The sequence below is a fragment of the Thalassophryne amazonica genome, chromosome 3, assembly GCF_902500255.1.
Source record: "Thalassophryne amazonica chromosome 3, fThaAma1.1, whole genome shotgun sequence".
Taxonomy (NCBI): Eukaryota; Metazoa; Chordata; class Actinopteri; order Batrachoidiformes; family Batrachoididae; genus Thalassophryne; species Thalassophryne amazonica.
The window spans coordinates 33363287-33376601 of NC_047105.1; the positions used below are offsets into that span (position 1 = coordinate 33363287).

Sequence of the window (13315 nt, forward strand, 5' to 3'; positions counted from 1 at the left end):
AACGGCTGATGAGAGATTTTGAGGTGATACTGTCGCTTTAAGGACTTCCCACGGTGCGAGACGTCGCGCAGCGCTCTCAGGCGCCGTCGTCAGCCTGTTTCAAGCTGAAAACCTCCACATTTCAGGCTCTATTGATCCAGGACGTCCTGAGAGAACAGAGAAGTTTCAGAAGAAGTCAGTTTCAGCATTTTATCCGGATATTCCACTGTTAAAGGAGATTTTTTTAATGAAAGACATGCGGGTGGATTGCAGCGTCGGCTCGCAGCCGCCGCGACGCTCCGCCACAGGAAAAACACCTCCGTTGGAAGCCTTATGGACAAGTTGGAACATGTCCAGCTGTTAAACAATTTCTCATATACTCACTCCACTGAAAGCCATCAAAAGCCGCCTGGATTTTACAAATGGTTATCAACACGGAGGTGTTTTTCCTGTGCCGCCGCACTGCGGCGGCTGCGTCCCGACGCGCGGACCCGTCCGCACGTCTTTCATTAAAAAAATCTCCTTTAACGGTGGAATATCCGGATAAAATGCTGAAACCGACTTCTTCTGAAACTTCTCTGTTCTCTCACAACGTCCTGGATCAATAGAGCCTGAAATGTGGAGGTTTTCAGCTTGAAACAGGCTGACGACGGCGCCTGAGAGCGCTGAGCGACGTCTCGCTCCGTGGGAAGTCCTTAAAGCGACAGTATCACCTCAAAATCTCTCATCAGTCGTTAAAATTTTCACTGAAAACCAGGTTAATTTTTCGAACCGTGTCCACTTCGATGTGTCTCACAGGTTTAGAAAAAATTTTGATCAAACAAAGCACCAGTCTCTCAGCAACTTTTCAGACAAAGGAATTCCGACGAGGGGCTGGACGACTCCTCCCACAAGGAGTGCTCACAGGCGAATGACGTCACCGACAGGCGTGGAAAAACTCACGCATGCGCACGAGGGTTCAAGCATGTCTGACGTAAAAACATAGGAATGAAATCCATATAGTTTTTGAAAAAATAAAAAGGACCTATACTTTATTGACAGCCCTCGTATATTTTACATTATATCTTAATCAAACATGCCTCAATCACTCTCATATTTGAAAGTGAGGTGCAGACTGGCGCTCAATATCGCCTGACAAAGTTTGATCCATATGTGATCTGAATTGTGGATTTTGTGGACATTTAAATTTAATATTGGCCGGTGATCACCTTAATATTTCTTCTGTTTTTCTTGTTGTTTAATGCTGATGAATTACACTGTATTTGTTGTCTTTCCAATGTGGTGTCTACTTCTGCAACCCTCCCATCCTATGCACCAGCATGGACGCCCAAAATTTCCTGTATATTCGTTTTGTCAGTTGTGTCGGTAGCATGGCCCAAACAGAGGGTCACCCCTTTGAGTCTGTTCTGCTTGAGGTTTCTTCCTCAAATCATCAGAGGAAGTGTTTCCTTACCACTGTCACCTATGTGCTTGCTCTGGGGGTTGGTAAGGTTAGAACTTACTTGTGTGAAACACCTTGAGGCAACTTTGTTATGATTTGATGCTATATAAATGAAAATAAATTTAAATTGAAAATATTGAAAAGCCCATTTTCTCTACATTTTACATTATATCTCAATCAAACGTACCTCAGTCACTCTCATTCTTCTGTTATGGATTTACCTACACCACCAAAACTGGATGGAGGTTACATTTTTATGCCTCTTTGTCTTCTAGTTATCAGTCGGAAACCAAGTGCCAAAAAGCTATGAGAAATTGTGCATAACGGAGATAACCAATGTCCTGTGAAAATTATCTGAAAAAGATTTTAAAAACCAAAAAAGTTGAAACAAATACCTGAAAACACCACAAAAACCTTTGATTCAAGTGCATTATCTAAATACATACTCCTGAGATTTCATCACATCTAATTTACCTTATGAAAAGTCACTTCTAACAGGACTTTGACCTAGAAAATTTTTCCAAAGTAAAATTTTGTGGAATTGGAAACTAGTTTTGGCAGATTAGATACAAAAAAAAAAAAAGAAATCATTGGTTTATTGTGCAATTTTGGTCAAAATAAAACAGTGTGAAAATGTATTGGGCTGCAACTAGTGATTATTTTCATTATTGAATAATCTGCTGATTATTTTCTCAATTAATTGATTAGTTGTTCCATCTATAACATATCAAAAAATGGAGATAAATGTTGATCTATGTTTTCCAAAGCCCAACATGAAATCCACAAATGTCGTGTTTTGTCCCCAACACAGAGATATTCTGTTTACCATCAGAGAGAAGGAAAGAAACCAGAAAATATAAAATTTTGCAAAGCTGAAATTCAAGCATTTTAAAAACAACTTACGACAAATACTCAGTTTATAACTGGGGATTAATTCAATAATTGATTAATTGATTCATTGTTGTGGCTGTAAAATGTATTGTTACATGTTCTGGCTCTATCCTCAACACATTTCAGGTGGAAATGTATTAACAAAATGGCTATCTTGTGTTGTTTGAAAAAAAATTGTTTTGAAAATCTTTGGCTCCACCCCATTACTCAGATATGCGCCAGTGTATGGTTAGTGATCATGGTTACTCCTAAATGTCTAACAGAGCTTTGAGAAGACCAAGCAGGACACTTTAATGGTCCCAGTTGAAGCCCTGGTGGAAGAAGAAGAAGTTGCAGTTCCTTTACTGGCCACTTGAGGGTGGCTCCAAAGCAGAGTGCATTCCCATCAGAGTCCATGCTAAAATGTCCAACTTTGGAGGAGAAATAAACATCTTACAGCCTGGTACAAAACAAAAAAAAAAACAGTTTTGGTCTTTTTCAACAGTTTCCTCTCCGTGACAACTGTACAGGGGGTGAATTTTTTAACTTCTTAGTTTACGGCATTTTAAGCCATAAAGTTCTGTATAATTGGGGGCGTGGTCACTTTGAGTGACAGTGTTCAGCTGAGTGTCTCCAGTTGTAACTGTGACCGTAACGCAGATTCCGCTTGATGCAGGTGATAGCTGTTGTGGAGGCTATTTTATTACAAACACCTGGAATAATACGAGGTCTGTTAGAAAAGTATCGGACCTTTTTATTTTTTTCAAAAACCTGTTCGATTTGAATCACGTGTGCTTGCATGAGCCAACCTTGAACCTTCGTGTCCATGCGTGATTTTTTTCACGCCTGTCGGTTGGGTCATTTGCTTGTAAGCAGCCTTTGTGTGAGGATGGGTGGAGTCGCTCATCATTTTTCTTTGCAAGGAAATGGCGGAATGACTGGAGCAACGCGACTGCATCATATTTTGCCAGAAACTGGGCGACAGCCAGGTGGAAACAATTTGGATTATTCAGACGACTTTCGGTGGCTTTTCAGTCATGTGACTATCCGAGAAATTGTGGACGAGTTGAGCATGTCACAACATGTCTTGTGAGGCTTCAACACGGTGGCGCTTTTGTTCCGCCATCAGCTTCATGCTGATGAATTTCGCTGCAACTCTTTTCATGGCCAAATCTTCTGTCACAGTGGAATATGCCGAAAAAGTGCTGATGTAAATAAATGGTAAATGGACTGCATTTATATAGCACTTTTCCATCTGCATCAGATGCTCAAAGCACTTTACAATTATTACAATACAATTGTACATACAATTTGAATACAGTTTGATGTCCACCTCTTCAACAATTTCTCGGATAGTCACACGACGGTCCCACATCACCACAGCATTCACTTTGGAAATGATCCAGTCATTTCAACGTGTCGATGGCCGCCCGGAGCGTGGCTCGCTCTCCACTGTTGTGCGGACGTCTTTAAACCGGTTGTACTGCTTCATAATCTGTGTGATGATCTGTGTCACCGAAAGCCATCTGAATAATCCGAATGGTTTCCACCTGGCTGTCGCCCAGTTTCTGGAAAAATTTGATGCAGTCGCGCTGCTCCAGTCAATCCGCCATTTTCCTTGCAAAGAAAAAACAATGAGAGACTCCACCCATCCTCACACAAAGGCTGCTTACAAGCAAATGACTCAATCGACAGACGTGAAAAAAATCACGCATGCGCACGAAGGTTCAAGGTTGGCTCGTGTCTTGTTGTGTGTTGAAATGTCCAAACATATCATCTAAGATGTCCCTACTGCAATATTTGCGCTGAGTGAAATTAGTGTTGTATTTGAAGAGTTCAGATGCAAAACCCAGTATCTCCAAAACCATAAATTTTTAGTTGAGGCCAACATGTACTTGGCTGTCACGGGGACTATCAGTGTGCAAAATATGAAAGAATTTGAACAAACTGTTTCCATTTTATTGATGAAAGTCTGTGCATTTCCGAATAGGGTTTCCTTTAAATCTCCATTTTTCTCCATTTGAAAAAAAAAACACTTACTGGGTTTTGCATCTGAACTCTTCATTTAATGTTGTACACTAAAGCCATTAGCACTTTTAGCAGCTATAGGTAGTCTGATCCGTTAAGCAGAGTTAGTGCATGATTACTGAGAAAATAAGTGGCTCATAACTTTTAATGTCCAAGCCAAAGCAGAATGTTAGGAGAACCACCATGCAGTCTCAAAAAATATGTTTTAATAAACACTAGTACATGTGCTTCGGACTCAAAAATGGGGGTGTGTTCGGTCTTCTTTCATTACACACTGATCCACCCACACTTCACCTCTTTATCCATTTATCAGTTCATCATGACATCACCCGAAGAAGCACAGCCGCTGCTGCCAACACAGTGGCACCTAGACATGGGCTTCATATCGGCTGTCCTAGGTCTGTATAGAAAACCTATGGGTTTGTCCAGTATGTACAGTCTATGGGGAAGATTGGTTATTTAATTTGGAATAATAAACACTGAAAACATTCCTCTGTGGAGGTAAAAGTGATGTGAAATTGCGCAATTATTTCACCCCACTAGTAGATGTGTAAACCCTGGTTCGCCCGGCAAGATAATTATGGCAATTTCAGACCCGATCTTCCCCTTCTGACAATCTTAAGGACGCCCCGACTATCATGATGGTGCTGAAGATAATCTTATCAAATATTCCTACAGTGTGTGGGGCTTTAAGAGTGCGCTAGTCTGCTTGGAAGGACGTTGGGCCGCTCAGACTGCAAATCGGGGATATTCAACATGTTGGATTGTCTTGGTCCGATGTCCCAGCGTGTGTGGGCACCCCCTACCACAAACGAGCACGCAGCCTGCTGAACGTGACGTGTAGCTAATCACAAAACAAGGTGACGGACACATGAAGCGGAATCCAAAATCGAAATGGCTGTTATGGCGCACCAGAAAGTCCGGTGGTTGCGCTGTCTCCACTCCGTTAACCAACGCCTTTTCTCTTTTTTGTATTGTTTTTTTTTTCTCCATTAGAAATAATCCACAAACAATCTCTGTTGCATCTTCCTTGTCCACCATGTTTGTTTACTCTGAAGTCACATTTAATCTCGAGAGACTTTGCGAGATTTCCCTTCTGACCTGGGAATGTTTGTGTGTGAAATCTGTTTGTGTGTGGTGTGTTGTCTTCACCGCGTGGCTGCACACCACACACTGTACAACCAAAACTGTTGCATATATGATTGTTTTTATCTCCATGTGTGCGGTCTCTCAGGTATTGGAAACCTACAGACAATTTTAAAATCTTGCCGTGTGAACCAGGCATTAGTATAGCTGGTGCGTTGAGACGGGGTGATTTTAATCAGACCAAATATTCTGACTCTTGCTACTGAATAGGCTTCAATACATGATGCAACAAAAATGTGCATCCAGTAATAACACAGAATAAACCCAGACAGCAAATAGATCCAGGCCGGATGTAGTCCAACATGTGGTACCAATCCTGAAAACAGATCCGGTCCGGACAGTTTTTGCACCCTGGCCCAGATCTGGCATGGCTCTGCTTTACAGTTCTGGAACAGATCCGGCCCAGATCTGAACTGGATCCGCAAAATATCAACCATTTACAGACCATATCTGGCACGGATCTGGGGCAGATGTGGACCGCATCACAGCACCGTGGCAGGAATAAGTTTTACAGGGGTAAGTTCCGTGGATCCGAGGAAACTGATTTGTATCTATAACACACAGATCAGTGTCCCTGGACTTATGAAACTTGATTGTCATAAAGAAACAAACTGCTTTGCAATAAGCATATAAAAAAGCCTCAGTGATGATCACGATTACAGAGTACAGAGTTTACAACCGCTAATGGATAGTTTCTACCGAGTGCAGAAAAAATTGCTTATCGTTATGCCCCATGTTCCTGCCACGGTGCTGTGATACGGACCACATCTGTCCCAGATCCGTGCCAGATATGGTCTGTAAACGGTTGGTGTTTTGCAGATCCAGTTCAGATCTGGTCTGGATCTGTTCCAGAACTGTAAAGCGGAGCCGTGCCGGATCTGGGCCAGGGTGCAAAAACTGTCTGGACCGGATCTGTTTTCAGGATTGGTACCAGATGTTGGTCTACATCCGGCCCGGATCTATTTGCTGTCTGGGAAGTGTTCTGAGTTTCAACTTTGACCAAAAGCTCATTGCATCAGTGCATTCTGGCTGCCTGCAGCCTGGTTTTTATAGATAATGCACGACCCCAACAAAAAAAAAACAACAGGTGTGTATGAATGAGCCAAAAACAATGTTGGTCAAGCAACGTAGATTTGCAGAGATCACGTTGTGCTCCAGATAAATAGTTGTTTCTCCGCAGTCCTCTCTAAAAATATTGTACCCTTGGCACAAAGTCTGAATGAGAATCGGGGACTCTGAATTCTTCCCTATCATTAGTTGTAATGCGGGCCATGCACTGCGGTGCCAGGCCACTGCTTTCAACTGATTAGAAAGGGAACGGGCTTTTAATAATCCAGATTTGGCCAGTGGTTGCATTGTGAGCATCTGCTCTGTTAACGTGGTGACTGTTTTGTGTGGAATGATCTGAAAAGCTATAAAGCAAAAAGTCTGAGTTTGATGAGAATTTTACTGTGTGCTTTTTGCACCTCCATTGTTTCTCAGGATTTACACACTCAAGAAGTTAATGTTTTTCTCCATCTTCGGTTTTTGCTGTCTCCTTCTGTATTGAGTTTCCACTCGCCCTCTGATGATCCGTGCAATAATTTATAAATTACTAATCCCCTCTGTGTGCAAGTTTACCGGGAATGCTAATGACAAACATGTCACTAGAATTGTGCAGGAGGTATTACGCCACATTATCTACATAATGTGACACTTATCTATAATTGAAACTCGGAATGTGGCATAACTCAGTAGCATGTAGTCTAAGCTCTCTATTTATCACTATTAGACTGATCCAGTCAAACTACGAGTGCGATGTGTTCGTGTGCGTGCTTGTTTTTCGAGACAGTCTTTTCATTTTATTAGACTGCATTCTAATTGAAGTGGTAATTCCATTTATCCCAAAGGCACATAAAAAAGTTATACAGCAGAAGATATCCCGTTCAGCATGAGTCTACAGGTACTGATGGTTTCTCAGATGCTGGTGTCTAATTGTTTTGAGCCATTTAACTAGTTGAGTTTGAGGATTCACCAGTCCAACACAACCGTTGGGGATACGTTTACGATTCTCCAAATAAAGCCAGTTTCTCAGCTGGGGGGCAAACCTCTTTTGTTTTTTTATTTGATTTGATTTGATTTGATTTGTTGTTGGGGAGGGGTGACAGGGTGCATGTTTACATTAGCAGTGTTCCTCAACAGGTTGACCCTGGAGTTAATCTGCTCTTACACTTGGCCGAATTTGGTCTTGTAATTCAGTACCTTAATATTTCCCATAATCTCCCTGGCGGCCCCCTGTGCTTCCCAGTACAATGCAGCACCAGCAGAGTTCTGATGTCTCACAGCGCATGTAAACAATGGCTAGCGAGGATGTGAATGGCGTTGATCCAGCGACTTCACAGGCGATTATGATGATGATGACACATTCTGCCACGTTAAGAGGGTTATCTACAGGAGGTGTAGCACCTGTGATGGACTTCTGCCATGCCACGATGTTGTCTTGCTGTCCATACTTCACGAGGTTTGTTTACATTGTGCCCTGAACTCGAACTCTGCTGAAGCTGACCTCTCGCGCGAGTCACGGACCGCGAGATGGCGCGAGATTCACAACTGCAAAACAGCGAATAGGCCAAACTACAGCTCAACACACTCGCCTGGCTGTATTTGGTGCTGGGAGAAGTGGTGGCGTAATGGTTTGCATGTTGGCAGTGGTGGGCACAGTTCCGCTAATCCGCTAATTAGCAAAGCTAACTTTTTGTTAACCGATTAGCTTTTCAGATAATTTTAAAACCCATCAGTGGACCAGTTAGCTTCTGCTAAATTTAGATCCGCTAACTTTTAGTCCGCTAGCATTTTTTGCTGGCATAGTGAGTAAAGCTTAACAGTCCTGTCGTGTGTTTTGCAACAGTCAGACAGACAGCTGTGAGCTCAGCCCTCCCCCAGCAGAAGGGGGCGGGCCGGCTGCCAGCTGCTGTTGCAAAATAAATAAATAAATGAAAGGGTCATTTACTTTCCACATGCAGCAATACAGACAGTGGGCAGGAGACATGAAATGCAAAACACTTTTCACTCATGGTTAAACCACTAATTCCGGACAGTTTACTGACATTAACGGTAACTGTCATTTTTACAAAGTGAAAATATCTTTTAAAGTAATGTGCTAATTCTGAAGGTTTGAGCATTAACAGACACACGCGCCAAAAGGCATTATGGGAAAAATGAGTCTCTTTCAAGCACTACATCCACCCCCTCATCAAAATTTTCAGTTTTGCAAATGCTTTTTTTACAGATGAAAAAATGACATATTTACAAATACATATTTAATTGTAGAAACCAACTTGCTTAAAAACACACAAGTTAAACTGACCTTTCACATTGTGTGCTGATCTGTGCCAAGCACCATGCCATGCCATGCATTGGCAGTGCTGAGGTACTGCTCATGGGGCTCAGCATTGAATTTGTACATTTGTAAAAGCTACTTTACATGTCAGGTTTTCCATGGGTGGACCCTACAGGCCTGCCACTGCAGCACAGCTGTGGGAGCAAACATTTAGATATTACAGCCCATGTGAGTGTCTCAATTAGGACAGCATTACAAAGTCCTCCCAGTTTCCTGAAGGAGCCAAAGTTTTGATTTGTTTTATAAGGATGTGTAGCTGCTTTGACCAATATGTACAATTAAATTGGATTTCTGGTCAAGCTCCCGGTCTGTATTCTTGGACAAGATGCTTCATCATCTGTATTGTCTCAGTGCACCCAGCTGTATATGAGTACTGGCCTTGGCTGGGGAAATAACCTGCATTAGACTGGTATCCTATGCAGGGAGAGTCATAGACTCTCATCCGCTTCACTCTGCAGAATCCTGGAGTAAGCACAAGCACAAATGGGCCTTGGGGCCTATTTAGGATTAAAGGGTTGTCATCTTAAAAAATTTTCATTCATTGTTTCTTATTATTTTGATAGTTTCTTTTTTTTTTGTCTGAAAATAAAATGGATTTCTATTGTAAGTAATGCTGTAATTCTTTTATATTACTTTTTTACACATATGACTGCTTTCATTGTATGAACGATACGTCATTCTGTAAACCCATGTATCCCAAATCAGGGTCACAGAGGGGGTGGAGTCTATTCCAGCAGTCATTGCGTGAATGGTGAGGCGCACCCTGGACAGGACACCAGTTTATTGAAAACCCATGTCTTTGTTTAACCCATATATGCCCAGAATTTTTTATAAGTGGAAAAAGTTGCATTAGTACCTTTGAGATTTGTTATTGTGAGTAGAAAGTTACAGTGATCCACTTCAGCAACAATTGTTGCCAGTGGGGCAAAACGGGTTAATTTAGTCACTAATTCACCTAACCTGTATGTCATAAGGAGGAAGAAACCAAAGCACTTAGAGGGAGTCCATGCAAACACAGGGAGAACATGCAAACTCCACACAGAGAAGACCAGGTCAGATTTGAACCTGGGAGCTTCTCGTTATGAGGGTACGAGTGATGCAATACAAATGAAGGTTACTATTATAGAACCCGTTTGGGATGAGCTAAGCTGCAGCAGCCTGTCAGTCTTCATATGATTATTGTGGTGCAGCACCTCAGGTGAATTCTGCTGCAGTATCAGGATGGATGAGGCTGCAGGAATGCATTGCTTTAAAGCCATTATCCTCCACTGGCATTAGCTCCTAATAATATAATCACACTTACTCCCTCTTGCAAAGGCCCTCTGGGACATGACTTCATCCCTACCTGATATTATTTCCATTGTTCTGCTCTTTTTATCTGTCTGGCTGCTGCTGCTGCTGCTGTGTTTTCATATAATTTGAGAAATGATTGCAAACATTGTAAGTTATCTGTATCCAAGCTCACGTTTCCTCCTCGCCTCTATTTTTTTCTTTTTTTTTTTACTGCAGGGTGATCAATGCGGGGAAGAGCATGCTGAACGAGGACCAGGCCTCTTGTGAAAAACTGCACATGAAGAAGCCGAGCAGCAAACATCGCAACTCCACTCTGCTGGAGGACAATGGGGTGAGCAAACTCCAGATGGATGAAAAAGGAGTCTGAACAATTTGTTTTTGGAACATCTAGCTGAAGACATCACCAAAAACATGTATTTTAATTCCATGCTTGAAACTTTGGGGAGGATGTTTTTTGTGTGTGTGTGTGTGTGTGTGTGTGTGTGTTTTGTCTGAGCAGTCTTTCTTTGAAACTGTCATTGCCTTCGAACTGACAAAATGTAGTTATCTGATAACCAGCAGAGGTGTTTTCTCACATCCTGCTATCGTGATCTAATTTAAATATGTCTGTGTTCTAATTTATTTTGGTTTGTTTATCCCACAACAGTTTACAGTTTCATCAGCTATTTGCTTGAGACAACAGGTACAGTATGACTTGGTCAGCAGGACAAAGACTAAAGGGTTAAAATGAAAATGTTGAGTGCAGTCATCCTCAAAAGCCCTCACGCATGCATGCACACACACACACACACGCACACACACACACACACACACACACACGCCAGAATATATCATGGTATTACATCATCTGCTACATTCCCCCCTCCCCCCAATGTTGTCAGCGTCAGAGAGGTAACCAGATGTCCTGTGCGTGTGCATCTGTTATTTAGTCCATCCAATTTGAATTGTAAACAGACCTGCAAACACAAAGGCAACATCTTTCCAGAACACATTGCTCCATGACCGAGCAGCAGCGCTCTTCAGCAGACCTGTTTTCCATCATGGATGCAATGTGCTTTGCTCAATTACTTTCAGTATTACTGTTGTCATTTTAGATGGTTATTGACTGATTTCCACATCCATCCTGGTTGTATCTGAGCTGCTTGTGCCTTGGGGTCTTGGATGGACTGAGTGTTGTAGTCCAGCAACTCGGGTGACTTTCTTGATGAGGAAAAGGTTCACTGACTATGACTTGGTGATGCTACAGTCTTTATGGAATCAGAGGATACCCTGATGAGTCACACTTTCTGTCTTTATGACTGTCCTGGATGAAGACTAAGATCCAGGATTTCAATTCAATTTAATTTATTTATACAGTGGGGGAAATAAGTATTTGATACACTGTCAATTTTGCAAGTTTTCCCACCTACAAAGAATGGAGAGGTCTGTAATTTTTATCGTAGGTACACTTCAACTGTGAGAGACAGAATAAAAAAAAATCAGAAAATCACATTGTATGATTTTTAAACTAGAAGCACTCGGAGAGCGCAAACCTCCAGCAAGGCCATAGGGTCACTAGTGTCACATGGAATACCCTTTGCAAAGAGACTTATTCCACGTCGTTTCACCCATCTGCCGTCATGTTTCAGATTCAGTGGTTAACCCTCTGGGGTCCGAGGGCATTTTTTGGACAGTTCACTCGCCTGGCATAAATGTTATATTATTGCTGTTAACAGCTCTCCCTGCATCCCACAATCAAGTTTTATGTCTCTTTTTTCAGGACAACCTGTACTTTCAGAATATATATGCTATAGTTGTGTTTTATAAGTGTAATAAAGGTTTACAATCAAAAATAAGAAAGGAAAAAGTAAAGCGGTAATAATTTTCCACACACATTTATTCAAAACACACAGCAAACTATAATAAACAACTGTTTTGATACTTTATAAAGGTAATTTGGGCAAATGTGTGAAAGACTGTACAACAAAAAGGTTCAAACAATAAACACAAATGCACATTTTGAACAATATATACAAAATGGTCTATGTGTTTTGTTTGTCTTCATCTCAAAGCAATTTCTGCCTGCTATTACACAAAGGTCACATCACAAACTTCTACTATGAAGTTGACTGTGTGTTTGTTCTCTCCTGCTCTGAAAGCAACATTCACACTTCAAGGCTCATTCAGTCTGAGGAGCAGCCCCTCCTCCCTCGCTCCATTGATATGGTAAACAGTGCTTTATGCCGGAGCGAGAGAGGTTGCCACAGGCTTATCCAGTAATATTCACAGGAAAACTAGTCGATCAATCCTGATACTCACACAATGTTTGAACACGTGAGATTGTATGAGAGGCTCTCCGTCTGCTCCATCTGCTCACTTTTGCTGTGCGTAATGGCACAGGGCACATTGGAGCAGCCAGGGGGCTATTCAAACAGGCCAACTAGTAACACATCACTCCTAAAAACAATCTTTGATGTGTCACGTGAGGTGAATCTGCCCTATGATTGGATTTTGGAAAACCATGTGATGGTGAACCAATTCTGATTGGACACTCACATTGCTCGCGTCATCACACAGCTTCTATGAGGAGTACAAAGATGGTGGACAGTGGCTCGAAAGTCCGTGGAGTTAACTTTTCAGCAAAAAAAGTATGCTTCTATCTCATATCATTAAAAAGTTATTTATAATTTAGTAAAGCTTGGTCTCAGCTGTCGTATACGACAGTGTCGGCCCCAGAGGGTTAAACCCTTACATCTTCAGCAAATGTATTTGCTTCTTGCTTGCCTCTACTGGTGGTTGGCGCTCACTGCGGTATTGTATCACTTCCTGTTCCGGAGCACAGCTGTGTTTTTCTGTATCTGTTAGCTGTTTAATCTGCGCAGTTAGATTGATCTAGTTATCTAGATTACGATTTGTTTCCCAGTGTAATCTTTACGTGCCTTAACTAAAGCACTCATTCTGCTGAATCACCTCTAAATTATTTACACATTATTCACTTTGCGTGTTTTTAGGAATCCGCTAGCTTAGCGTAGCTACTAGCTCTTAGCCGATTTAGCATGGCGGCTTCTCCTGTCTCTCCCGCACTTTTCTGCTCTGGGTGTGAAATGTTTAGTTATTCCTCGGCCTCCTTTAGCAGTAATGGTACTTGTAATAAGTGTAGCTTATTCGTAGCTTTGGAGGCCAGGCTGGGCGAATTGGAG

General features: G+C 41.9%; 1 protein-coding gene across 1 annotated transcript in view; it reads left to right on the forward strand.

Annotated features, from left to right (window-relative positions):
- The window catches only part of ppm1j (protein phosphatase, Mg2+/Mn2+ dependent, 1J), a 71434-nt gene that overhangs the window by 18923 nt on the left and 39196 nt on the right, over positions 1-13315 (forward strand). The window contains exon 2 of the mRNA XM_034166017.1: positions 10353-10467. Within this exon, the coding sequence (XP_034021908.1) occupies positions 10353-10467 (115 nt within the window). The remainder of the gene's footprint in view (positions 1-10352; positions 10468-13315) is intronic.